This window comes from Myripristis murdjan, chromosome 21, assembly GCF_902150065.1.
Source record: "Myripristis murdjan chromosome 21, fMyrMur1.1, whole genome shotgun sequence".
In the NCBI taxonomy this organism is placed as follows: Eukaryota; Metazoa; Chordata; class Actinopteri; order Holocentriformes; family Holocentridae; genus Myripristis; species Myripristis murdjan.
In genome coordinates, this window is record NC_044000.1 from 25,663,666 (window position 1) to 25,688,964 (window position 25,299).

Sequence of the window (25,299 nt, forward strand, 5' to 3'; positions counted from 1 at the left end):
AGTCAAATCTATTTTTAGAAAAAAAAAAAAAAGAAAGAAACACAAAACAGGTTTATACTAAAAAGGATACGTTGTGAGTATACATCTATTTTATATATACATATTCTATTCTACAGATAGTTTGCAGATATATTTCTTCGTTTATGAAAAGGTTCAAGGTGAAAGGTACTCTGTAGATATATTTTTGTATATTTTATTTGTTATTACTCTTATTGGGTATGCAAATGTTTATTTTGTTATTTGTTGTGTTTTGTTTTTCTAAAGATATATATTTCTTGCTGATTGAACACAAAAATTTACCAACTTGGGATCAATAAAGTACATCTATCTATCTATCTATCTGTCTATCCACCGAAAGTCTGACAAGTATTCTGCTGAGAGAGAATGGAGTTGCTGAACAGGCGAAGAAAACCTGAAATCGTGCACTAACCAATCACGTTGAGCATAGCGGTCACGGCCTTGTCCATGGCCTCCACTCTGATCATGGATGTGTCATCGATGGTGACCTCCTTGAAGGCCAGGGTGTGGATCTTTCCTTGATCGGACATGTGCACCACCTTGCTGGGGTGCAGCCGCACGTCGTTCTTGTACCAAGACACCTGGATCTTCTCGTGTGAGAGTTCAATGCTGAACTCCGCCGTCTCACGTTCTTTCACAGTCACATCCTTGATCGGCTTGACAAACTCAAGGCGGATACCTGGCATGGAAAAATACTGGAAATCAAGCATCTTATACATATAGATGTACGTACAGATATGCGTGTATATTGGGGGTGTAAAACTGAACTGTAATAAACCAAACCGTTCAATACGGTGCGAAAGCAAACTGTTATAATAATACGCCCTTCAAGGTTCTGGACAGTGATGGTCGGACCTCCGTGGCGACTGAGCGTTACCTGACCATGAATGTTCATATTTCACAAATTGTTATCAAATGTCTGGAAAAAAATGTTAACTTTGAAAATAAGACAACATACACAGAACACTGGAAATGATTGGAAATGTTTTTTCCCCGTAATGTACAAAACAAACCGAACCAACACTGAAACTGTGACCCAAACTGAACCACGGGTTTGTTGAAGCATTACAGCACTGGTGTAAATATAAATCTGTAAAATATCCAGATTCTTCACTGAAATTGAAGCCTGAGTTACCTTGAATGACAAGCTTGCCGACTGTTCTCTTGTCCTCAGCCTCAAACATGTACTTGGCTTCATCTTCATACGCGGCTGATTTGATCACCAGAGTGTACATGTTTCCCTCCTGGACAAGCTCATACTTGTCGTCGCTTGCTAGTTCCTGAGAGCCCTTGAGCCAGCGGAAGCTCTTGGGGGCTCTGGACACCTCCACCTCAAACCTCGCCTCGTCCTTCTCGTACACTTGTACATCACTCAGTGGCGTTAAGAAGTTAAGTGGAAGCTCTGAAACAAAACAGCAGGAAGTTCACAGTCGTACAGAGCAGCCAAGCTCAAGCCAAGCTGGAACTGCAAGAAAGCCCACAGCTCGGTTTAGGGTCCACAGTTCACAGTACTCACAGGCACTGGCAGAGATGATCTTTTGGATTTGGAGTGCAATAATAATAACAGAGTTTTACTAAGAGCGTTGAGAGACACGGCAAAAACTTAGGAAGCTATTAAGAAAGCAGTATCGCAATAGAAAGCCTGACAGAAGCAAGGCAAAATTAAGGACAAGTGAAGAAAAACAGGAAGACAAACGCTTTAAAAACACAGCAGAGAGAAGACAGACGGACATTTGAAGTTTAAGGTTTTAGGCTGACAGAGCCAACAGTGTGTGAGATTAGCTGCACACACACACACACACACACACACACACACACACACACACACACACACACAGGGCCAAACACATGATCTCCTCTAGGCTGCCGCCTGGTGGAGATGATAGTAGCAATAAAAAGACGACATCACATAAAACAAAGTCTTAAAAAATGGAAGTTACTGATTCTGCAAGACCTACGTCCTCAGGCTGGCCATCCCAAAGCTGAGGGGTCCTGATGGCAAAAGCATAGTTGCCTTCAGATTTAAGCCTCGACTTTGAGACTTTGGAAAGACCTGGGGATCTAAGACTGCAGACCCAGATGTGCTTTAAAATGTGCTTTAAAGTCTAAATCGAACAGGGAGCCAATGGAGAGAAGCCAGGATGGGGGTGATGTGATGTCGTCTGTTGTAGCCAGTAAGAAGCGGAGCTGCTGCATTATGAGCTAGTTGGAGTCTAGTGACAATAAAAGCGTGAATGACGTTTTTTCAGCGTTGCGGTTTAACAATGCCAGGAGACTGATGCATTTACCTTTGACCTTCAGATTAGCAGAACACTTGGCGTTAGCGGCAGAATAGGCCACCTCGCCTGTCTGGGCCACTTTGCAGTTGTACAGGATCAGAGTGTGCTTGCCACCCTCTTCGATAATATCAACATCCTGTTAAAAATAAGGGTTTTTCTCAGATATAATTATCTGGGCAACTTGCTTTACAGCATGTTGTACACTGTAATGCTGCTGAATCACAAGCATAAATCACAGAAAAAAGCTAAATAATTTCTGTAAAAGCTCACAGAAGAAGGGCTGAGAACTTCGCCATTGAGTTTCCACTGGCCGTGCACGTCATCCTCAGAGATCTCCACCTCGAAACGAGCGGTCTCTCCATCAAAGAGCTCAACGCCATACATTGGGCGGACCACCTTGATGTCACGAGCTATGGTTGAAATGGACAATAAACTTAAAAAAAGGAAATGTCCTTGAAAATTGCCTCTGTACCACAAAAGGAAATGATAACAATAATGGCAATGTTCATCTGTATAGCACCAGCATTACAAAGTGCTTTACAAGGAGCACCTACAACAAAACAATAAAATACACAATAGAGTACAAATAAAAAAAACGAGGAATAAAACTAACAAAATAAATAGAATTTTAAAAAATAAAAAATATAAGAAATAAGGAGCAGATATAAGAAAATTTTCACTTGTTTCATGACAATCTCAGAGCCCATCGGCTTTTGTCTGATGATGATTTTAGCCTTTGGGGGCGAGGGCTGATTTTTTCGATTTTGCCAGAAATTAGCAATACTTAATCGATCCCCAAGAGGAAACTGGGGTCAGCTGCAGTTGCTCAAATTCGAGAAAAAATATACACAAGTATAAATATACATAAGTCAAATGATAAACTAAGAGATATTTACTACAAGTCGAACATGTCTCAACACAATACACGAACATCAATACTGTTTTAGGTGTTTTAGGCCCAGATAATATTTCTGCCAAAATTTTATTTTGTTCCCCACACGGACTGTTTACCTTCATCAAACCACTCGGACTAGAACCCTCGCCTATAGACTCGGTGTATAGAGAGGATATATGGAGTCTGTTTATAGAGAGTTGTCTCATGATAACACAAGTGATCAGTTTTTACCTTCAATATTGAGGTTGGCTGATGTCTTGTCTGTTCCACAATCACATACATATTTTCCTTTATCTTTATCCTCCACTTTCCTGAGGACCAGAGCTCTGCGAGTGCCCTCGGCTCTCATGACAATCATCTTGGAGGCAGTGACCTCCATCTCGTTGTGATACCACAAAACAGGCACATCCTTGCTAAGTTCACAGTCCAGAATGACCTCGTCTTTCTCTGTGGCAGTGTAATCCTGCAGCTTCACAGTGAAGACCGCATCGCCCTCTGGAATGGAGCCAGGCACAAAATTCAAGATAAGGTAAGGCGAGATAAGATAAGACTCACATTCACATGGAAATTTGTCTGGCACCACATGCTCCAACAATCATCAGAAAAACATAGTACAACATAAAAAAGGAACATCTACAACATAAAAAAAGACTTACAACATATAGAGGTGGGAGATAATGAAATACATTAAGTAATTAAGTAGATTTTTCAGGTATCTGTGCTTTACTTGTACTTACTTTCTGCCCCTTACATTTTCAAAACAGGCTCATTACTTTAGTTTTAATGCATTGGTGGAAAAGTATAGATCATTTTTATTTATACACGCCCTCCCTACATCAAGACTGATTTCAAACTAAAGTCTTCTAAATAGTCCTTGAAATGTGCTAATATGATGTGAGGTTTTACCTTTGTACTTATGATGTTGCCTCATTAATAATGCACAGAAAGAGCCGGTTGTTGAAAAAAGGGCTGCAGAAATGTCCGTCAGAGGAATTCTTTTTACTTTTATCTTTTATTTAACTAAAGAAGTTGTAGCAATACTTCTACTTTTACTAGATAGATACTTTTACAAGTATCTGTACTCCTACTCAAGTAAAGAACATGTGTATTTTGACCACCTCTGACAACATAAAAGAACATTTACGATGTAAAAGAACATCTTCAAAAAGAGCATAGCCCTGTCTGAGGACCATGTACGTAGTCACATGAACCATTCATGTGTGTGTGTGTGTGTGTGTGTGTGTGTGTGTGTGTGTGTGTGTGTGTGTGTGTTGGGGACGACAACATGACACAGGACATTGGTTCAGTTGACAAAAGAAGAATCAGTCCATTAGAAGAGGAAGCAACATGAAGACAATGAATGAAAGAACAGGCAATAGAGGAAGGAAATAGTGTTGGTTACCTATGACCGTCAGTTTTGCCATGGAGTAAATCCCTTTAGCTTCTGCCTTAATCTGGCATGTATCATCTAGAGACAACGTCCTCATTTCTAGAGTGTGTTTCTTTCCATCAACATAGGTGAGCACTGTTCTGCTCACGTGGAGTTTAACTTCATTTCGGTACCAAACCACCGGGACGTTCTCGTGTGTCAGCTCAAGCTCGAATTTTACCGTATTACCTTCTTTTATTGTTTGGTCCTGGAGCGGTTGGACAAATTTGAGCCTCATGCCTGGAATAACATCAGGTGAGCACACAACAGTTTTCAAACGGGCCACTTACAAAGCCACACATCCATCAATAACTTACAAGAGAGAATAGATACGTAGGACGTCCAAGGGAAAGATGGGGAACTGAAGATGGATTTTTCCAATACTTACCTTCCACTGAAAGCTGTGCAGTCGATTTTTGGCCCAAGACTTCAATAGTGTACTGTGCCTCGTCATCAAACTCACAGGTGTTTATGATGAGCATGTGTTTCTTTCCATCATCGATAATTTCATATTTAGGTCCCGGGGTGATGATCTCAGACTCCCTCAACCACATGACCTTAGACACATCCTTTGTGATGGTGCATTCAAACTTAGCCTGTTTCTTTTCAGGCACGGAAACATCTTTCAGAGGCTCAGAGAAGCCCATTTCGATTTCTGGGAGGTGTGAACAGTGACCAGTTACCAACAAAGTAAGAATATCCATTGCCGTTCTGTTCTTACCATAATCATTCTGCAGTACGTCCATTCCCAGCAGAAAGGCAGAATGCAGATAAAACAGAAAAAATGATTAAGGTTCATGTCTGATAGTTCCTTACCTTTGACTGTCAGCATAGCACTGGTGACGGCATTCAGAGCCTGATAAGACACTTCACCAGCCTGGTCCAGCTGAACATTTTTTATGGTGAGGAAACGTTTCTTGCCCTCAGCCTTGATGTCACAAGTCTGAAAGAGAGACCGTACTGTTAAAATGACAATACGGTAATCACCTCTTTCCATGTCTAGAACACAAAGAGTAAGACATGCAGAAAACAACTGTAGAAAATCTTCTATGTTGAAAATACTTCTATTATTTTTTCTCAACACTGAAAGGATTTTAATTTAAAAAAAAAAAAAAAAAAACTTCTCATTTTGATTCAAACAATTATTGTGTTTTTCATGTGTATAAAAAGTTTTTCAAAATATTACCGGGGATCTTGTAAGGACCTGGCCCCTCAGTTTCCATTCTCCAGGCACATCGTCCTCAGAAATCTCAGTATCAAAGTTGGCTTCCTCCTTCTCAACCACCTCCAAACTGGAGAGCGGCTTTAGGACCTCAGCCTCGCGCTCTACAGGAGCATGGACAGCATGTTATTAGGGCACATTCCACCAACCAAAGGCAGATCTCACCTTTTGAGACAGAATACTGATTTGTGCATGCTTATGTGTCTAAACCAACCTCCAAGGGTTAGTTTGGCTGAATATCTGCGATCCTCAACTTCAATGGTATATTCTGCCACATCATCAGGCTGACAGTTGTTGATGGTGAGAGTCATGTTCTTTCCATCCTTATCAACCTCCACCTTATCAGAAGGAGTAATCTCATCATCTCCCTTGAACCACTTCCAGTTGGGTGTGTCCTTGAAGAGCTCACACTTGAATGTGGCCTTAGCCTTGGGTTTTACATGCTGGTCTCTCAGTGGCTTCACAATCCAATCTTTGATGATTTCTGCAAGGTGAGAAGGTTTAGGTGAGGTTTAGGTCTATGGTATTATCTTACAGGACAGAGGGAAAGAAACAGATGTTGCTAATGGCTTACCAATCACTTTGACATTGGTTGAAGTCTTGCAATCTTCCTGGTTAGCCACTTCACACGTGTAGACACCAGCGTCGTCATCCGTGGCATTCTGTATGGTCACAGCGTGCTGCATCCCTATGATATTGATGGCCACCTTGCCAGCCTTTGTCTTCAGGACCTCACCATTCTTCCTCCAGACCACATCCCTCTCCTTATTCAGCTCACAGGTCAGGTACATGGGTTGACCTTTCATACATGATGTTTCTGGTTCTAGTTCCTTGATCCATTTCACAGGCAGCTCTGCAAAAAAAAGTAAAATAATGAGAAGAGATTGCAATTTACTATTCCTGTACCTTTTTACAATACTGGGCTTAAGTATAATTAAAATGTTTAAACAAGAGAGGCACCCATTGACATAAAATCTAGGATTTTGGCATCATAGAACTAAATCTGACAGACAAAAGGCCCTTGTCAGCTTACCTTCAACAATAAGCTTGGCTGTGCATGTTATTTCCTTGCCAGCATTCTTGGCCACACAAGTGTATTCACCGGTGTCAGACAGCTGCACATCAATAATATTCAGTTTGCGATCTTTGCCATCAGCAGTGAATTTGTGTTTGGGGCCCTCACGGAGGTTGCTGCCGTCCTTCATCCATGAAGTGATGGCGGTAGAAGGTGAAACCTCACACTCAAACACAGCAGATGAGCCGATAGACTCAGCCTCCTGTAAGACAATGTCTTGGAGCTTCTTGATGAACTTCAGAGGGACAGCTTTGAGCTTGAATCCCCCGAAGGGCTCCTCTGGTGGCGATGGGCCTTTTCCACCAGGCCTCAGGCCCCTGCCCCTGCCCTCTCCAGGGGACGGGGTTTGTCTTGCTGCAATGATAAACATAAAAAATAATCGAGTTAGTTTGAAGTATGATGATTACAGATGTGGACGGGGACGTTTAAGGTCTTAGAATTGTCATAAGAATGAAAACATGACAACCAAAATGTTTTCAACAACTGACAAAAGAGGACAAACACTTTTTATAAGCTTTGTGTGTATGAGCTAAGAGTTTATTCTCACCCCCAAGTCCTCTGCCTCTGCCTTTAGGTGGCTCTTCTGATGGTTTTCCATCTGAACAGGGAATAAGAGGATGCGTTTTTATTTTCTCTGTAAGAGCTGTGTATTGTCACATACACACATATAAAACATAAACATAACAGACAGAAAGCATGCAACACTCAAAAAATACTGTACGTGTCACATGAATACATTGAAAGATCAACATGTAATACATCAACATACAATACATACTGCAGTCAGTGACAAGAATGAAGACAGTGTTAAATCCTGACAAATGGGTGATTAATGGGACAAGATTATACAAGGGAGATGAATGGATGTAAGATGATTTAGAGAACCACATGTTCTACTGAATGATATTAACAGCAGTACACAGGAACACTCAGTAACACAGAATCATAAGACTTTGGCATGAAGGAAGACAGACAATATGATGGACAACATGAGAAGATCACAATGGGTGGATGGCTAAAATGGATAGTTGAGCAGATGAATGAATGGATACATGAATGGTAGATGGAGAGACTGATGAATGAAATGACTAAAGGAGAACTGGATGGGGATTAGATGGGTCATCTTAGATGGGATGAAAGATTTCCAGGGACATCGGTTCAGTGGCCTTCGTCTCACCTCGTTTGGCACCAGGCATGCCTGGAGTCTCCAATGCCCCATCCTCTCCTTCACCTTGCCAGTCCTCTGGAGGAACCAACTCCCAACCCCAGGCCTCTTCCTCTTCCTCTCCTTCACCTACTTGGCCCTCAAACTCCTCTTCATACACCTCCTCCTCAGGCTGGGTGGGCACCTTCCTCATCTGCACTGCTCCAGGAGAAACCTCCTTTACCATGGGAATCTTCCCTTTACCCCGCTTCTCCGGTTCTGCAGCCTTCTCCTCCTCTGGTGAAGGCTTCTTCGGGACCTTTTTGAGGGTTACAGCTTCAATGGAGTCTTTTGGTGAAGGTGCACTAGGCAGCTTTTTCATCTTTCCTGCACTTGGTTTCCTCTCAACAGAAAATGGCTCTGGTTCTTTAGGCTTCTCCACCTTAGGTGATGGGGTCTTTTTTAGCTCAACCTTCTTGAGCTGCTCTACGGGCTTCAAAGCTATTTCATCTTTTTCCTGTTCCTTACCCACTCTAGGTGAAGATGTCTTTTTGTGTTCTATACCTTTCTTTGGGGTCTCTGTGGGTTTTTGTAAAATTTCTTTGTCTTTTTCTCCTGCCTCTTTCTCTGGTGTTGCTTCTTTCTTGACTGGGGATATCTTTCCTGGAGGACTGGGCTTTTTGGCAGGAACAGCTGGCCCTTCTTTCTCCTGAGGTTTCTCAGCCTCTTTCGCAGGTGTTGAGGTCTTTTCAACTCTCTTAAGCTCCTGTGCTGTGGGCTCTTTGGGAGTTTCATCTCTTGGAGTTCGGCTGGGTACTTTTGTGTCCCCGGGCTTCTTTTTCTCTTCTTCAGGTGCCCTTTCTGGCTTTTCTTCAGCTTTAGGGACTTTGGTGAAAGGCTTCAATACAACCTGCTCCTTTTCTTTATCTGGAGTGGGAGTGATTTTAGCCTTGGTCCGCAGCTTGTCAGCATCTGTAGGTTCCTCTTCTTTAGGTACTTTCTCAACCGGCTTCTTCTGCTTAGTCTCCTCCTGGTCTTTAGCAACACCAGGGGCTGTGTCTGGACTTGTGGAAGGGGGATGCTCATCTTTTCGTTGTGTAACAGCAGCAGTGGGTTGATCTCTCTGTGGTCTCTCACTTCTCTGGAACGGTGTTACTTCAGTATCTTTCTTTGCCTCACTTCCTTTCTTATCTTTTGGTGGCTCAGCTACCTCTGGTTTCTGAGGTTTTTCAAATGGTTTCAGTTTCACTGTTTCTTGTTCCTCCTCTGCTTTTGGTAGTTTCTTAATTTTCTTTTTAGATAAATCTGGTTCAGATTCTTCATCTTTCGGCACTTTAGGGGTTCTTTCCCATCTTGATTTTTCATCCTCTGCTTCCAGCCTTTCTGGTTTCTCCGTATAGTCCAGTTCAGATGCTGCTTCATCTGTAGTGAAGACCTGTTCAGTTCTTCCAAGTGTTATTACCTCTCGATCATCTCTGTCATGAAGTGCATGAACTGTCAATTCTGTATCATAATGCCTCATCACCTCTACTTTATGAGTTATAATGTCCTTCTCAGGCTCTTTGGGCTTGGTTGGCACCTTTTTCAGCTTGATTTTCTGTGGTTCTTCCTCTGATTTCGCAAGTTTTTCAGCTGGTTTCAGTTTAACTGATTCTTGCTGCTTATCTGCTTTTGGTAATTTACTTATTTTCTTTTTATCTGAACTTGGTTGCTCAGGTTCCTCATCTTTCTGTGATTTGGGGGTTCGTGTCCATTTTTCTTTCTCCATTTCCTGTTGAACTTCAAGTCTTTCGGGTTCCTCAAATTGGCCCAGCTGAACTGTCTCTTCTTCTGCAGTGAAGACTCGTTCAGTTCTTCCAAGCGTTATTATCTCTCGATCATCTCTACCATGAAGGCCATGAACCATCATTTCTGAATCATAATGTCTTGTCACTTCTGCTTTATGAGTGATGACTTCCTTCTCAGGCTCTGGAGGTTTCACCGGAATCTTCTTTAGTTTGATGACCTCTGGTTCTGTTTCCTTCTCTTTGGGTACTTTGGCGAGCCTGCTCTTCAACTTGAGTGATTCAGGTGTCTTTGATTCCTGAACAGGAATCTTACCCTTTTGCTTACTAGGAGGCACTGTGGTCAAAGTAGTGAATATGCTTTTTATCGCATACAAATTAAATTAATATACAAACAGAAAATTCAACGCCTCCTTTAAATTTTACAGCATAGGACTCTACACATAAACAGTTAACGCACAGACATAACAACACATCCAATAAACATCTAAGCACCGAATCTAAAATCAAATGTATTGTCCCATTTCATAATACTCATTACTTAAGACAAACATGTACAAAAGTATACTTCTTTTGATAATAAAGCAATCAGTTAGTATACCTTTAGTTGGTCCAGGTGCTGTAACTGGCTCCTTGTCTGTAAGAATTTGAACAAGATCAACATTAGGACAGACATCATGACAGAAAGACTTAGGGAAAGGGTTAAAGTTTGATACAAACAAAAAGTTTAGTAGTTTTTGAAGAAAGGTACTTGTGTTCGATAAGAAAGCGCAGCACGCGGTTCTTTAATAATCTTCTTTCATTTTCACTTTATCGGATATTTTGCAGTCAATTGTTTATTTAGCTTTGATGTCCTTTGTTGTGCAATCCCTGTCCTCATAAATCACAGTTTCTCAAACACTGCTGGTGACTGCATGTGTATTAATTAAAGCAAAATATACTCAAGATGCAAGAGATTTTAGAGACATCATATTTAAGGTTATTTGACTTCAATTATTCAGCCTATACTCTCTGTGTGGCAGCATATTTAAGAACCAGTGACAAACTTCACATTTTCTGGTTAGTTAAACAGATTATGGAATATATAAATAGACAGACTGCCAGATCAGGACAGAGTTACTCACATCAGAGTTGTGACTGCTTGTGTGAAGACAGCTGCTTTTTAAGCCACGTTAAGAAATGCTCAAGACGAGCAACAGACATTAGAAGAGAAGAACATGAATGGAAGTCACACAAGAGATGTTACCTTCTGGAGGAGAGACTTGCTCTGTTACAGGAGTAGGTTCAGCCTTTGCGGCTGGGGGAGAGGGTATCTTCACCGGTGTAGGCTGTGGTTTCTCCACTGGTGCAACTTTAGCTACAAGAATGCCAAAGTGATTACAATACTGACAGTTTGAACAACAAGTAAACTCACTAAAAAGATAAAAGATAAACAAAACAGACAAAATGGATAACTGAATATTTTATGAACATTTCAAACATGACGTTAAACAACATAAGTGACAGACAGAAGAAACTACCTGCAGGAGGAGCAACTTTTTGTTCTGGAGCAGGAGGAGGTGTGGGCTTTGGTGTTGGTGGAGATGGTTTCTTCTCCTCTGGAGGACACATTTGGGAATATAGGATACCAAGGTCATGACCAAGAGAATAATACACTCAGTAAAGATATGGACCTTACAACACACATTTAAAGAGTTGAAGTGACTGAAGACCGGGGACAGTTATTTAAGAATGAAGAAAGAAGAACGAAGTAAAGTAGACACCAGGCACAAAACAATCAAACATAACAGAACCAAGTAAGATGGAAGATTACAAAGCTGGCTGAGAAATGTTTAAAAAGCACAGTAGCATAAAGAGTGAACAGTCATTCAGTACACATGCAAACAAACAAACAAACAAACAGACAAACTACCTGCTGGAGGAGTGACTTTTTGCACTGGAGCAGGAGGAGGTGTGGGCTTTGGTGTTGGTGGAGATGGTTTCTTCTCCTCTGGAGGACACATTTGGGAATACGTGATACCAAGGTCATGACCAAGAGAACAATACACTCAGAAAATATATGGACCTGACAAGACATAGTCACATAACTGAAGCGGTGGAAGAATGGGGACAATGATTTAAGAATGGAAGCATGAAGAAAGGTGGACACCAGGTACAAAACAGTCAAATACAACAAAGCCAAATAAGATGGACAATTATAAATCTGCCTCGGATTTGTTCAAACAGCACAGTGGAAGAGAGAACAGTTATTCGGTACACATGCAAATGAACAAACTACCTGCAGGAGGAGTGACTTTTTGTTCTGGAGCAGGAGGAGGTGTGGGCTTTGTTGGTGGAGATGGTTTCTTCTCCTCTGGAGGACACATTTGGGAATACAAGATGCCAAGGTCATGACCAAGAGAATGATACACTCAGTCAAGACATTAGACAAAACAGTCAAACATAAGACAGTGCAAGTAAAGATGATCTAACCATAGAGAACAGAGGGTAAGTACAGATGCCACTAAAAATGATAAAAATAAAAACAACATGGCAAACTCTTGCTCAGCCAATTGAAACCAAGTTAGAAAACTACCTGCAGGAGGAGTTACTTTTGCTGCAGGAGGAGGTGCGGGCTTTGGTGTTGATGGAGATGGTTTCTTCTCCTCTGGTGGAGACACTTGAGAATACAAGATGCCAGGGTCATGACCAAGATAACAATAAGCTCAGTCAAGATATGGTAGACATGGAAGTCAACACAAGAGAAGATGGTTTAAGCATAGAAGACCAAAGACAGGTAGACAGAGAGACAAATACCAGAAAGAGGACGTGGGGAAAAAAACTGAGCAAAACACATGAATATGGTGAACTCTTGATTAGGTGACACAATCAAAGAGGAGATAACAGATATTTCAATAAACAAAACAAACTACCTGCAGGAGGGATGACTTTTGCTGCAGGAGCAGGAGGAACGTGTGGTGGTGATGGTTTCTTCTCCTCTGGAGGACATATTTGGGAATACAAGATGCCAAAGTCACGACTAAGAATGCAGCAAAGTTAGGCAAAATTTATGACAAAACTGGGAAACACACACATAAACAACAACAACACAAAAGAGGATTTGAAAGACGCTTAATAACGGAAAGAACTGCCCTCAGTTCTTTGAGCAGAACAAAGATGTGGTGGGAGTGATGAGACCAAGTGAGTGACAGGATGAACACTGATGTTAAAAAATGCTCAACAATATTTAAGATACAAATAAGCCAAGAGAGGCTCCTTAGTACTTGTACCTTGTAGAGGAGTGACATCATCTGAAACTGAAACAGGGACCTCCTCAACAGAAATCCTGTGGTCTGCTTTTGAAGAAGCAACACACAACAATTCACAATTTGACACAAAACAGATTACGACAGACAACAGGCAGCCATCCAGTAAAGATTCACAGAAGAGTGTACATACAATACACACACACGTATGTGGAGCAGTTGTTAGTCACAATTAAGCTGTAGTATAATATTACTAAGGTTAGTTTAAGACTGCATCCTTTATGTTATCTGTGTTATTCTTATAAACACTCCGATATTAAAAAGAATAAGAGGGATGTATGAGTACAGTAAGAGTAAGAGTTCTGTATTTCAGTTTTAAGAGGGATTGATCTTATGCGATCACATGAACCTGAGCGGCTCAGATAAGAATACCTTCCCGAGGGATCTCTTGTTCCACCCTTGGTGTTCCCATCTTTGATTTCTTGTCATCTTCTCTTTGAGTTGGGTGTTTAGTTATGGTAGTCTTCTCTTCAGGTGATGGTTTAATTATGGTAGTCTTCTCTTTAGGTGATGGTTTAATTATGGTAGTCTTCTCTTTAGGTGGCTCGAGGTCAGAAGAATCCACCACATCTTCAGTGGGGGTAATTTCTTTGGATGGAAGAGAAACTATTTTCTTTGATATAACAGTTCCTTCCTTTGCAGGCAAAGTTTTCTGTTTTGGTGTAACTTGTTTGGGAGGAAGAGATATTTTAGTTGGAGAAGCTTTGTCTTCAGGGAGAGTTTTCTTGGGTACAATCACTTCTTCAGGGGCAGTGGCTTCTTCAGTGACAAAATATCCTTTGGAAAGAGAAGAAACATTTCTGCTGACAGGAGAAACCTCTCCCCTTGTTGGTGATACAGCTTCTTTTGCAGGTTTAATTTCCTGAAGACACACTGTTTCCTTAGGTGGTGAAACCATCCCAGCCGGAATAGTTCTTGTAGGTGCGCCAATCTCTTCTTCAAGAGTCAATTTTCTTGATTCAAGAGCAGCTTTCTGCCGAAGTGCCATGTCTTCAGGAGTTTTTTTTCCTGGAGGTGCAGGAGCTTTTATGGATGGTGAAGTTTCTTCATCAACAGAGTCCATTGTTTTATGTATTTTTACTTCTTTCTTGGAAGGAATTTCTCTCTTGGGGGGAGAAACCTCTTTCCTCCTTTCATCAGCCATTTTGGGTAGAAAAGCTTCATCTTTCTTGGGTGAAGGTGAGATAGCCCTCTTGGGAGAGGAAGAAACAGACATTTGAAATGGAATTTCTTCAGTTCCAGTGAAGTCAGCTTGCTGATTTAGAGTCAATTCCCTCAGTATATCTGGTTTCTTTGGTGGAGTGACTTCTTCAGGAGTAGCAGCTATTTTGGGTAGGGCAACATCTTCTGTTGGAGAAGTGGTTAGTTCATATGTAACATCTTCTTCAGCCTGCACAACAACATGCGACCCAGTCGGTTCTCTCTGTGAAACAGCCTTCCTACTCTCTTCTTTCTTGGATGGAGGTCCTGTCTTGGATGGAGAGACTTCTTTCTTTGTTGGGACAACTTTTTTGTATGGAGGAAAGACAGCTTTCTTCAGAGGTGGAGAGACAGACTTTGGAGTTGGAATTTCCTTCCTTAGGATCTCAGTTTCATCCTCTAGAGAAAGGTCTTCTTTATGAGTTGGAACTATTGGTTCAGTGTCCTCTCGGTATTCAGATTCATATTTCATTGACCCTGGGTCCCCTGATGGTTTAGCAACACCTTCAAAATTTTCATCTGGAGTATCTTCAGCCTGCTGATCTTCACTGAACCATGTAGGAACCTCTTCCTTTGCTTTAACCCTTTGCTGTCTTATCTCCGCTTTCAAGGAAATACTCTCTCTCACATCTGACTGCACATACTCCACTCTCCCTTCATAAGTCTTGATATCTTCTGGTTTGTATCCACCTTCTTGTGCCAGAGATATCTGCTCAGTGACAGCCATCTTCAGAGAATGCTCGCTTCTATCTTCAATCATCACCATTGTTTCCTTAACCTCTGCCCTCATGGGAACAGGGGTAACTTAAGATATTGCCCAAGATTCAAGATTTGCACCATACAGCGGTGGCAAAGAGAAAAGCAACAAAGAAAAAAATTAAAGCGGTGTAAAAAGACAAATGTTTCAGTAATATGTGTATTCTAAAGTAATCTCCATTTACAACTATTTTGTATGATATACAATGTTATAAATCACTACCTTTCTGTTGTGGTGTTTCTTTAGGCTGAGGCTGGACTTGCTTTGCTTTCTGGGTCACTGCAGTAAACAAATGTACTCAGTCAATCTTAGTTAAATAGAGAGATTTGTTCTGAGAAACATTCTAAAGTTCGTGCATACCTTTGGTGGGTGTACTCTGCTCCTGCTTTGGTTTAGCTATTGCCTTTTTGTCCTGTTGTAACTCCTTCTGCTTTGCTATTTTGATAATTGATGAACAATGACAAACAAACATGACAAACAAACATCAAGACAAAACTTTTCAAGAAATTTCTTAAGGTGAGGAAAAGTTTTCAAGGTAAAAGATGTGAAATGGAAAGATCAAGGTGAGTAATTATTAGTTAATGATCTTTGCAGATATATCTACCTTGTACTTGAAGAGATGGCTTTTGAGCCTGATGAATTTGTTTTAATGCTGCAGGACGTTGTAGTTGTGTTGGTGCTTGGTGGCCTGCCTCCACATCCTCTGCTACCAATTTTGGTGCCTCTGAAGTTTGTTCTGGCACAACTGAAACCTCCAGTGGTGCTTCTAGAACTTTCTTCAGTGCTTCTGGAACATTCTTCTGTGCTTCTGGTGCTTTCTTTGGGGCTTCTGACACCTTCTTTGGTGCCTCTGGAACTTTCTTTGGTGCTTCAGGAACCTTCTTCAGTGCTTCCGGAGCTTTCTTCTGTGCTTCTGGTGCTTTCTGCAGTGCCTCTGAAACCTTTTCTGCTGCTTCTGGAACCTTCTTCACTGGTTCTGGAACAGTCATCGGTGCCTCTGGAACCTTCTTCGGTGCCTCTGGAACCTTCGTCAGTGCTACTGGAACCTTCGTCGGTGCTTCTGGAACATTCTTTGGTGCTTCTGGAACATACTTTGGTGCTTCTTGGAGTGGCTTTGGTACTTCAGGAACATACTTTGGTGCTTCTTGGACTGGCTTTGTTACTTGAGGAACATGACTTGTTTCCTCCGGGACATACTCTTCAGTAGCATGTCTGGCCTTCTCATACACTGGCTTTGCTACTTCAGGGACTGGCTTTGGGGTCTTTGGCACATGTTTTGCAACCTCAGGAGTTGGTTTTGGCACAACAGTTTGGCTTGGCTGTTCAGGGGTATATGTTGACTCCTTAAGGGCCACTGGAAGTAGCGTAGGTGCTTCAGAGTCATACTTGTGGACTTTGGAGATTGGCTTTGTTTCCTCAGGAACTTGTCTTTGCATTTTAGGAGCATACCTTGCTGCTTCTGGCTCAGGCCTACCAGTCACTAACTGTGGTTTTCTTGACGGTTCAGTGACAGGTCCAGATGTTCTTGGTTCTGGGACAACTTAAAGGGACATTCATTTATAAGCTATATGCCTAATGATATATTGCAAGAGAAAACCAATGTGCAAGTCACACTCTAACGAGTGCTTAGCACGCTTGACAAATATCAAGCAAAGTCATACTGGAAAGATTACTTTTCACGTAATACACTACCATACATAAAAAGGCATAAATTAAGAAGATCGATATATTCTCATGAATATATCATAGCCCATAGAAGACACAATAAAGAACCCTTAATCAAAACAACACAACAAAACTAGCTATCAAGAGAATCACCGCAGTACCTTGAGTGGGAATTGCCTCAGTCTTGGGTGGAGTGACCTTGGGTACAGGAGGATGAACTAGAGGTTCCTCTGGTCTTGGTACAGCTGGCACTTGAGAGAACATTATGTATTGTTTAACCTACAGGTAATCGCTAAGATTTACACATAGTTAAAAGAGTTCACTCTTAACGAGTGCATACCAATGACAGAGATCATAAAAGCTATCTGAAGAATAACTGTTAAGTCATAAAAACAGACACATTACAAAGATACAAGAAACAAGACAACAAAAATAAGAATTGATAGGTCAACCAATAATACCTTTAGCTAGAGGTTCTGTTGTGGAGGGAGTAACCTTGGCTACAGATGGCTGCATTACAGGTTCTTCTGGCTTGGGTATAGCTGGTGCTTCAAAGAACATGAGATATATTCAATACCCCACAGGTGATCACTAAAGTTTCTACACTCTGGCGAGTGCTTCGAACAGATACTTGAAACATGACCCAAAACACAGAATTGGATCTATTCCAGCAAGTTCAACACAACAACATATAGCAAAGAGTTTTAAGATTAAAAAAAAAAAAAAAAAAAGATATTATCCCTCCAGTACCTTTCACTGGAGCAGCTGCAGTCTTGGGCTGAGTAATCTTGGCAGCATCTGGCTGAATTTTGGGTTCCTCTGTCATGGGTACAGCTGGCACTTAGGAGAACATTAAAACCCTACATGTGATCCTTTGGATTTGCATATGAACTCCCCAGTGTACCTCTGTTTATCATTACTTTATTATCAGAGCCCAAGGTGTGAAATCAGATCCAGCAGTTTTACGATCAACTATAACATCTACTAGTTTAGAAAAGGATTATTTAAAAAACTGTGGCCAGACAGCCTAGAACAGTTGCTGCCAACTCCAAGTTGACTGGATGATGTTAATTTTAAATTTAAGCTCAAGAGGTTAGCACCAAAGAAACAAGAATAAGCTGTGCTATATGACAAGGATACAACAAGAGGGATTTGAAAAGCGTCTGTGATGCCTAAACTACAGTCACATCTACCTTTCTGTGAAGCCACTTGTTGTGGAGATGGTTTGGGTTTCCTGGGAGGCTCAACTCTGCGCTCTTCAGGAACTTTAAAGAATTGGGGAGTGGGGGTGAGGGTGTTATTTTGCAAACTAAAAGCATCTCTGAACAATTGACATTTTCACAAATAAAGACAAACATCTTGCCAGTTAATCATATAGAGTACAGCAGTACAGACAAAAACATTAAAGACAAGGGAACGCACCACCTTACCAGGAGAACTTGATAACAAGAAGAATTTGCTACTTTACCTATCGGATGAGGCAGTGCTGGTGTTTTCTTGGGAGCAGGCTCAGTCTTTGTTGGTTCTGCTTCAGGCCTGAATGTGGCCACATGTGGCTCAGGTGCCACTGTTTTCTGAGGTGGCAACTGAGGCTCAGGAACCATTTTAGGCCTAGGCTGATAAGGTTCAGCGGTGACCTTTCTGGGAATGGTCACTATCGCTGGTTCAGGTTCAGGTTCCGTATATACTGTGGATTCTTCAAGATAACAGAGAAATAAGACTGTGAGTCAACAAAGAGGACACACAGCTTCAAGAGTTAGGGCTAAAAGAGAAGAGTAGACAACAAAACATGTATAACAAACAGATGGACAAGAACTGAAAGAATGTGATGCTCTCTAGAGAATTACTTCAGAGGCATTTTAAGGAAAAAAAGCCAGAAGAGAAAAAACAGACACAAACACAAAGTAGTTTTGATAAAGTCACTACACACAGTCTTCACTATGGGCATACAAACAGAGGAAAAACAAACAAACAGATAAAAGATGTGACACATGTAGAGAGTTTTATTGAATAAAGTTATTAAAAACAGAATGATTAAGAATGGTCAAAAGTTAAAATGGGATACCTCTCCAGTACTCTCTTTCTGAGTATGAAATCTGCTGCTCATAATGATCTAAAAAAATTACAAAAAATAAATAACTAACATGATTTCAATGAAAAATCTTAAATCTATGTTAAAATAGATGTAATATGATATACCTCTCTGTAGCTCTGGTTGGGAATATTCGATCAAAGATTCATAGTTTTCTTTGAGGAAAAAAGACAAAAACAAGTAAACATCTATGTAGGGAAAAATATTAGAAACTCTATAGATCTGTGGGGGGAAAGCTTTCATTAACATTTACTTTGGATGCTATCTTGAAATGTTTTTCAGTTTTCCTTGTTTCCTCTCAAGAATTAAGAATGTAAGACTAAAGTTAAGATCCAGAGTCTATCAGACCCAATCAAACCCTCCAGAAGCTGATAAGCAATCAATAACAGCAAACGCCATGGTGGTGTTACCTTCTGGGGCCGGCGTTTCCTCTGGCTCAGGCACAGCAGCCACAGTGACCGGGGGCTCCGGCTTCTTTGCCTCAGGTACTTTAAAAACATCATCAACTATTTCAATTTAGGACCACAAATGCTGACACCAAATAATGTTGTGACACAGGTACCTCAAGAACAACAGAAATGCGTAGAGAAACACATACAGACTGACACCAATAAGAAGTCCATAAGTAAGAAGGTCTTATGAAGAGAACAACCAAACATGAGTAATAATGAAAAGAGGGTCATGTGGGGATACCTTTGGCTGGAGCGGCAGGTGGAGCTGAGGGTTTCGCCTCTGGCATCCTGTAAGCTTCAGGAACTTTGAAGACCAAGAAAGTTCATTTATTTTAGCTACTTCTACTGCCAGGCTCTATATTCTACTCTGCAAACTACTGAGAGCTCTAGTTAGGGTTAATAAGAGCAGGAAGAAAACTTACTTGTGGTTAACAAGTAAAAACAAACAAACAAAAAGTTAAACCATTTCTGCACAGCAGCAGGGTAGGAGGGGTGAAAGACAAACCACAAGGACAACCGAAATGATTCACAAGATAATTAGCACTCTGGACACAGGAAAGGTCTGGCGGTTTGGCATGTTGGCTGGAGCGTTGTACATAAGCCACAGCATGCGAACCGAGTGGACAGACAAGCATCTAGCACTTTAGCTACCTTGTTACATCACAGCCAGAAGCTCTACCCAACAGCCAGAAGCTGCCTTAGCTTAGCTGCTTTTAGCGATATACCTGTGGGGACTTCTTCTCTTATTTCAACTTTTGTCATTTCAACAATCTCTTCAATGGGTTTTCTCTCTTCTGGTGGAGGAGAAACATAAACTTAGAAAAGGGGCCCTAAAATCATCTCAGCTCACTGGACAACATGGAAAAAAAGTCACAATGTGGATGAGATGGAAATGACCAACAATCAAGGAGTAAAATGTACAGACAACAGAGACATGTAATGAGAAATGACATCAGGAGAGAGGACGCTGGACACACCGGACAAAAACACAAACAGGTGGACGATGTGATGGCAGTTATGGTATTGATGAAGGACAATGTCATCCAACACAAAAATCGTATCAATACCTGTGACAGAGGAGTACTGAAGGGATACGCTTTCCTCTTGATATGTCCAACTTTCATAAGCTGGCATGTTAAAAGATAATTGATGGTTAGACGAAATTCTAATCAGTATTTAATCAGTGTCTTTAGCTGATTTGTATGTGACTGCATCTGAGTGAACAGTTGATGAGATTACTTGGTTATCACATGACACTACACCCAGAGAGGAACGAGGTTATTCTGAATGACGGCTGAAGTGATTTTCACTGATGAGGTCAACTAATTATTTAGGATGATGATATGTTAGATTTATTATTGGGATGAGGGTTGATGGTTTAATGTAGATGGATGAAATGCATCTTGCTCACTCCATCCAAGGGTAAGGAATTATTAGAGACGCAAGTGACAGCGATTATTAGTAATGTTATGATTTTAAAGTCCACAAAGTTTGTATACCTTTTACTTCTGTTCTCTCTTCGTAGTGATAAAATTCTGATGAATCTTTTGGTGGAGAAGTGAGACATTTGTGAATGAAACGAAGGCCAGCATGAGTTAAAAATAAGATTTAACATGAATGGTCTCACTCTTACCTCTGTATGCCACCATAGATGATGCGTCAGGTACTTGAATTGACGTGTCTGGGACATCTACAGATTTAGCCATACATACAACTTGAATAAATTCAGCGAAAATAGAAAATTCCTTATATTATATATGCTTTTGTGACAGTAAAACCTCACATATCTTTTCAAACTTTTGCATGATAAAGAAGTACTACCTCCTTAAATTTTGTTTTGTACATGAAAACCTGTAACTCCATTTAAGGCAAAGGTACAGCCTGTTGGCTAAACAGTGTGCCAACAGTCTGTGAAAAAGCCTGTTCAGACAGACTGCCCATCATGGTGCTAAATCTTAAACACTGAGACATGTTCAGTTTTACTGTTGTTAAATTGTGGCGTCTGCTTGCAAAATACTCACCATGAGGAACCTTTCCTAACCCAATTTCTGTAAAAGATCAATAACGTAAAGTGTTATAACCGCAAACAGCACGCACTGTATCGTAGGGATCGACCGATATTAAGTTTTCAGGGCCGATACCGATACTGATCACTAGCAATCCAGGCCTTTGATAACTGGCATGTCGGACTAATATTCATTTGTAGTAAATCTGAAAAATGGTCACAGTTTCCAGTCTTAGAAACACCAACACAAAGCTCATTTTGATTTTACAAATGTTTAATTAAAATTATTATATTACCGTATTGATCTGAATATAAGACGATATTTTTTCCATTGAAAATGCCCTGAAAAAATGCCCTCGTCTTATATTGGGGGTCTAAGCAAATACACATGTATTGTACTTGCATATGTTCCATGCTTGAATGTGTACACTTCCCCCGCTCTGGCACGGTTGGAAGGGGTGTGCTCCAGCACGGTACGGGCGTTCATGCACGAGCACATGAACGGTCACGCACGCAGCGCGCGAACGTGGATACAACGTAAATCATGCAACTTTCCTCCTGCCTCCGCAAAATCGTTTAATGCGAAGCGCGATTACCCGGTTGAATGTAGCAGCCAGCTGACATGCCGCTCCGGCTGTCAGTTGGACGCTTTCTGAAGTTACCTCCGAAACTGTCAAGGTAAATAAACATCCCTTAACCCTGGCTCTGAGTGCAATGTGAGACGGTGGCGGTCTCAGAAAGAAGAGCTAAAAAAAAAAAAAAAATGCCCACAGCCAGAGAAGGGCTTTTCGTGGTCCAAAACTGGTCGATTCAACGAGACTGACAGGAGGGTGTGCAATTTTGTGAATGAGAAACGTAGTGAAGGACTGCCCGTTACGAGGGCTGTGATGCAGCAGAAAGCACTTGAAGTTGCCACAGAGCTCAAAATACCCCGCACTGAGTTTAAAGCTAGCATGGGCTGGTGTTGCAGAATGCAGTGGCGGATTTAAGAAATTTGGGACCCAAGGCAAAGGCAGGCATGGGGCCCTCTGAGATGAGAGGACAACACACAAAACAGGGGCCCCGAGACACACATAATACGATAAGCATTCTGCTGGCATTTTAGCAAAAGTATTTTAATCAAAAACATAATTAATGTGCGCAAATAAGTAATAACTGTATTAACCATAAGTGTATGAGGAGTTTTATGGGGCCCTCAGGAACTTGGGGCCCTAGGCCACCGCCTAGTTTTGCCTAATGGTAAGTCCGCTCCTGGCAGAATGTCCATATAAAAAGTATTTTTCCAAAAAAGGGTCTTGAAAAAGAGGGGTCGTCTTAAAATCAGGGTCGTCTTTTATTCGGGTCAATACGCTAATAAGAATATAAGATTTACTTGAAAAATAAAAGAAAATACAAGAAAACTCTTTAAAATGAAATGTCCTCAAGGTAAGTATAACACACCTGGCTGAAACAGAAAAATGTAACCATTTTATCGGACCCGCTGACCTGCTTACTCAATTAATGTATACCGAATATTGAAATATTCTCAATATTGGCCCTGGTAATTGGCCTGAACAGATGACTGGTCAATCCCTACTGTATGGTAACATTGATTGGCTGATGGATGTACACACCTTTGCCTGACAGGTAAAGCTCAGCTGTGCTCTTGGCCTCTCCCATGGGCTCCAGCCGAGCTATCACAGAGTAAACGCCTGGTGGGGAGGGACATTACTGAATATCAGTTAATAATATTAACAGAGTCGATATTATTAGGTGTAAAAAAAAATGTAAACAGTCATTTTTGTTTTTTAGATGTTTACACGCAGTCAAGTACCAATAACCAGTACCAGAAAACTAACTACAGGTTACTTTTGTTTAGTAATCCCTGCTTCTTAAATTTATAAGCTACATACATTTGCCACCAAAGAAAAGTGTCATTATTTTATTTAATTGTCATGACGTGACAGTGGACCCTGAGGATGCCACGAGTTTAATGTTCTTCATGCTCTTAACACTGTTTAAATATATCTGAAATTTTCAGTCGTCACACTGTTTCTTGACAAACCTTCGTCCTCAGCGGTTACATTGCGGATAATCATATAATGTCGTCGTCCCTCGGTCCTGAAGTTGTATTTGGGGCTCTCTCTAAGCTCCCATGTGTCTTTGTACCATGTGACGGTGGCGTTGTCAAAAGACAACTCGCACTCGAAGGTCGCACACTGGCGCTCGTTGACCTCGATGCTCCGGATGCGTTTAGTGAATTGAATTTGCTCAGCTAAAACCACATAATTAAAATTAGTTTAGACTGACGTTTCTGAGACAGAAACATTTCTAAATATTAGATTCACATTAGTTTAAAACTATAATTTTATTGAAGTTATTTACATTATAACCATATGTTGTAACTAACAGTAAATGCAGTGGAAACATGGAATAGACAGAAAACAGATCTACAGAACACCAAGATAATGACAAACACATCACACATAAAAACCAGCAGGTTCAAGAGGTCAGTATGTGATGGGAAAGAGACAAAAGCATCCATGTGAGCCATGTTAGTTTGACTACTCACCTGGTTTGTGATCAGCTCCTGACAATGAAATGAAGGAGGTGAATATAAAACCTTGATAGAAACGTGTCCATCAGACACAACACAACACTGAACACAGATTCTTACCTGAAACTGTAAGCTTGGCGTTGGAGATGTGAGGGCCGCACACCACGCGGTAGTTGCCCTGGTCTTTAGCTCCACAGTTCTTGATTTTCAGGTAGTGGTGATCGCCCACTACGCTGATGTCATATTTGTCGCTTTTGTCCAGTTTCTGGGTGCCTTTGTACCAGGTCAGGGTGATCTCTGGGTAATTAATTTTGATCTCGCACTCAAACACAGCCGTCTGGTTCTCAGCAGTGGTCTGGTCTGAAATGTCACTCACTACAGTGACAGGCTGCAAATAGAAAAGATCATTTTCAGGATTCATTAAATGGAGAATGATTAAAACGTGTTTCTCAGAGGTGATGCGTAATGCCTTAATGGATTGTACATAAAAGAAAGGTTTAAATTCATTCAGTTCAACTTGCAGCAAGCATCAAATCTCTGTCATTTGAGAGTCAACAGTTGCTTATTTTAAAAACTTATATTATCATTGCACGCTTAGGTTTATCACAGGGGAAAGGTGTGGCACCAACCACTGCACCTTATATGAAACAACAGGTTGGCCTTTCCTCTTCACAAGACATGATACACACTATTTTTATAGCCATTATTGATAGATCACCTACATTTATTAGATCACTGTTGCACAGGAACTCTGGTCTTTACCAAACATGCTCTCAGATGTTCCATCAGCTCCATGTTCAAGGAACAGACAAGGAATGTTCTTCAGTCTACTTTGATAGGTGGTGTTTACCCTCACTAGATTAATTTAAGAATATGATTTTAACTCTCTTTGCATTTGAACGTAAGTGTTGTGACTGTTTTTAATTGTGTATTTGTGTCCTGTTCTATTGCCAACCTTTTACAAGTTGCTGTGCTACATTTCAGGTTTTGCATTTTCAGATTAAGTCTTAGTGCAATCTCAACATTCTCCCAAGAATTAAATAAGAAGAATTGATGATAATGATGATTTTTCACATTGTCAGTGGAATGATTACACAGGCCTCAGTATTTGTATGGGTGTGTTTTGACTGGAGCCTCATACTAATGTGGTGGTGGTATTGAATACCTCAGAGCCAACTCGTCCCTCAAGCTGTTCGATGAGTCTGGCCATGTCCTCCTCCTCAACTCTGCCTCCACGCTCCACCTCCTGCAGAAGGACGGAGGGCAGGTAAGGAAACAAAGGACAGGTGCAGAAACAAAGGACAATAAGAAGGACAGAGAACAGGTAAGGAGACATAGGAGAGTTAAGGCAATAAAAGTGGAGAAGGGACTGGGTAAGCTCCTGTCCATCCATTTGTACAACAGTCTGATAATATCTAAAGATGCCACTGACGGGATTTGA

At 41.1% G+C, this 25,299-nt stretch overlaps 1 protein-coding gene across 1 annotated transcript in view; it reads right to left on the bottom strand.

The window, feature by feature from the left end:
* Positions 1-25,299, bottom strand: part of ttn.1 (titin, tandem duplicate 1) — a 202,656-nt gene that overhangs the window by 120,080 nt on the left and 57,277 nt on the right. Inside the window, 26 exon segments of the mRNA XM_030081335.1 lie at positions 431-697; positions 1,154-1,420; positions 2,307-2,433; positions 2,568-2,707; positions 3,424-3,687; positions 4,595-4,861; positions 5,010-5,276; positions 5,438-5,564; positions 5,808-5,947; positions 6,058-6,327; positions 6,418-6,696; positions 6,877-7,272; positions 7,466-7,516; positions 8,096-10,183; positions 11,093-11,203; positions 11,367-11,444; positions 11,759-11,836; positions 12,125-12,199; positions 15,770-16,462; positions 19,276-19,353; positions 20,951-21,031; positions 21,223-21,225; positions 22,936-23,013; positions 23,367-23,615; positions 23,979-24,246; positions 25,024-25,101. Of these exon segments, the coding sequence (XP_029937195.1) occupies positions 431-697; positions 1,154-1,420; positions 2,307-2,433; positions 2,568-2,707; positions 3,424-3,687; positions 4,595-4,861; positions 5,010-5,276; positions 5,438-5,564; positions 5,808-5,947; positions 6,058-6,327; positions 6,418-6,696; positions 6,877-7,272; positions 7,466-7,516; positions 8,096-10,183; positions 11,093-11,203; positions 11,367-11,444; positions 11,759-11,836; positions 12,125-12,199; positions 15,770-16,462; positions 19,276-19,353; positions 20,951-21,031; positions 21,223-21,225; positions 22,936-23,013; positions 23,367-23,615; positions 23,979-24,246; positions 25,024-25,101 (6,820 nt within the window).